Here is a 2,416-nt window from a genome sequence, read left to right on the forward strand (position 1 = left end):
AGTCTGCGTGATCGGGAGATCATAAGTCGTTCTAAAAACAGCAGGCTTTTTCCCTATCCTGTTCTTCCTTCCCTCTCTGCGATTTCGGGACGATAAGACCTTAGGAGGTTATTCTCTGTCACCTTTTCAAAAAAAAGGTTCCGTTGCCTCCTGTATACTTGTCCACGAGATTAAATGTTCTCCCCTTATTTTTCTTCTTTTGTACATTTGGTCTTTCGTTTCCGCTGAATCTGGAGACATTTCTCTTCACTCGGTGATTTTTCTGTGTAGCTTTCCTCCAGACTTTGTGGTAAAGGTCCCCTTCTTCCGAGTGAAGAAGCCCCTCTCACGAATAAACTAACGGTTTGTTGATTTTTTCATCTGTGTTTGTTTCATACAAAGCGATGAAAGCTTTGCTCGCATGACGACTGACGAGGTAGGGGCGAGCCACTTGAGGTTCACTAAACACTCGAGATTTAAATTGGTGGGCCCGAGATCTTGTCTCAATTATCGTTTCACCGTCTTATGTACCAAAGCTGATACACACACATAACGACTCTTTGATCGCCATCGAATCGACGAGGTGAATACGGTTTCAGTCAAACATATCTCTAGATGCCCATCTAAATAGAATTTACTCATTACTCTCATTAGAATTTGGGCTTGACAAGGTCTTCTTCCTAAGGCCAGCCACTCAATAGTCACCTGACATATACGGCTTGAAAAGGCCCGCCCACACATAATATAGAGAAACACACACATGGTAAAAACATAGACACACAACAGATCAATGACAACACACAACCATAGACACAGCTAAACAAAGACCTTGTCCAGAATACAAACGAAACACACACAACAACACACATACACACATCATAACACAGTAGGCGGAGCGGCAGAGCAGCGAGCGCAAGAACACAGGTCAAAGAACACTGACAAAACTGTCAGAAACCCAGGACCAGGGACGAAGAATAGTCCCGGATTATACCAAAGGTAGACTATGGCTACTGATATAGCTTGGGGAGATTTGAGGCGAGCCGGCACAGGATACACACCCTTTCAATCAGATTACCAGATGTTGGAATGGAGGGCTCTTAAAACAACATAACTTTATACACATACACACATAGCCCTTTGAGTCGCTAGTCTCAGAGGTGAACTTTATCATTTCCCTACGTTGATCTCAGACCCATACATACACTCTCCTTCTTCTCTCTTTGTTGAAAAAAAAGCAGCCAGTAAGTATTACAAGTACATTTAAAAAATAGAACAAAACCAGTTAGGAGATTTCAAGATTACAGAGTAAAAATTAGAAAGATAAAGTAATAGCTAGGGGGTGTTCTCTAACAGTTATTTATGCATGGGTCTGTTGCTGACCATATTTTTAATATAATTATATGTAATTGAGGATACTTTAAATGAGGCTATAGTAATAGAAAGATTCAAATTCTTGATAAGGATTTTTGGTTTTAGAAAATATCGTAGCATATGACACTAAACTTAGACCATAAAATAATATTATGAGTGTCTTGAAAATAAAAAAAAAAAAAATACAATCACAGCAACCGGCCCATTCAAGTACTCATCCTTGTGATTTGCCCTACCTGTATGATCTGCCCTGAAGGCGCAATCACAGCAACCGGCCCATTCAAGCACTCATCGTTGTGATTTGCCCTACCTGTATGATCTGCCCTGAAGGCATATCCCTGCCAGGTCCAATATTGTACACGAATATCTACTCAATGCAAAACTGGGCCATGGAAAAATTCACGTACAGTAGGTATACTATAAAAACAAGGACCTGTACTGCAAGGTATAAATACTTGCGGACCTAAGACCGGAATCCTCAGTGTCACCATTGACATCAGAAAATCAGGACACGAGAATTACTTATCCTCTGTCAAGTCATCATTGACATCCAAACACAATAGACATTCAACCTCTGTCAATCCAAAACCTATATCTCTTATTTTAACCTATCGGGAAGCGAACTCACCATCATGAACTCTGCCACCCTTGTTCTGTGCGTCGTAATGGGAGTCGTCAGCATATCTCTTATTTTAACCTATCGGGAAGCAAACTCACCATCATGAACTCTGCCACCCTTGTTCTGTGCGTCGTAATGGGAGTCGTCAGTGGTCTGCCCCAATTTGGACAACGTCAGCAGTTGCAGGGCCAACAACCCCAGTCATTCCAGGGCCAACAGTCCTTCCAACCTCAGCAGTTCCAGGGTCAACAGTCTTTCCAACCTCAGCAGTCCCAGGGCCAACAGTCCTTCCAGCAACCCCAGTCATTCCAGGGTCGACAGTCTTTCCAACAACCTCAGCAGTTCCAGGGTCAATCCTTCGCACCGGTTCAGTATCTTGACGAGCAGCCCCACACCTACATCCCCATCCTCTCCAAGAGCGAAGTCCGCCGGCCCGACGGCACGTTC

The 2,416-nt window shown here is 43.2% G+C and overlaps 1 protein-coding gene across 1 annotated transcript; it reads left to right on the top strand.

The window, feature by feature from the left end:
- Window positions 1–2,070: 2,070 nt before the first annotated feature.
- On the top strand, window positions 2,071–2,408 carry LOC103522757 (50 kDa gamma-zein-like; the record flags this gene model as incomplete). The annotated part of the gene is made up of 1 exon (XM_008487851.2): window positions 2,071–2,408. A coding segment is annotated over exon 1 (337 nt), but the record flags the coding sequence as incomplete, so codon positions are not given.
- Window positions 2,409–2,416: the final 8 nt, after the last annotated feature.

The sequence above is a fragment of the Diaphorina citri genome, unplaced genomic scaffold, assembly GCF_000475195.1.
Source record: "Diaphorina citri unplaced genomic scaffold, Diaci psyllid genome assembly version 1.1 scaffold10956, whole genome shotgun sequence".
Taxonomy (NCBI): Eukaryota; Metazoa; Arthropoda; class Insecta; order Hemiptera; family Psyllidae; genus Diaphorina; species Diaphorina citri.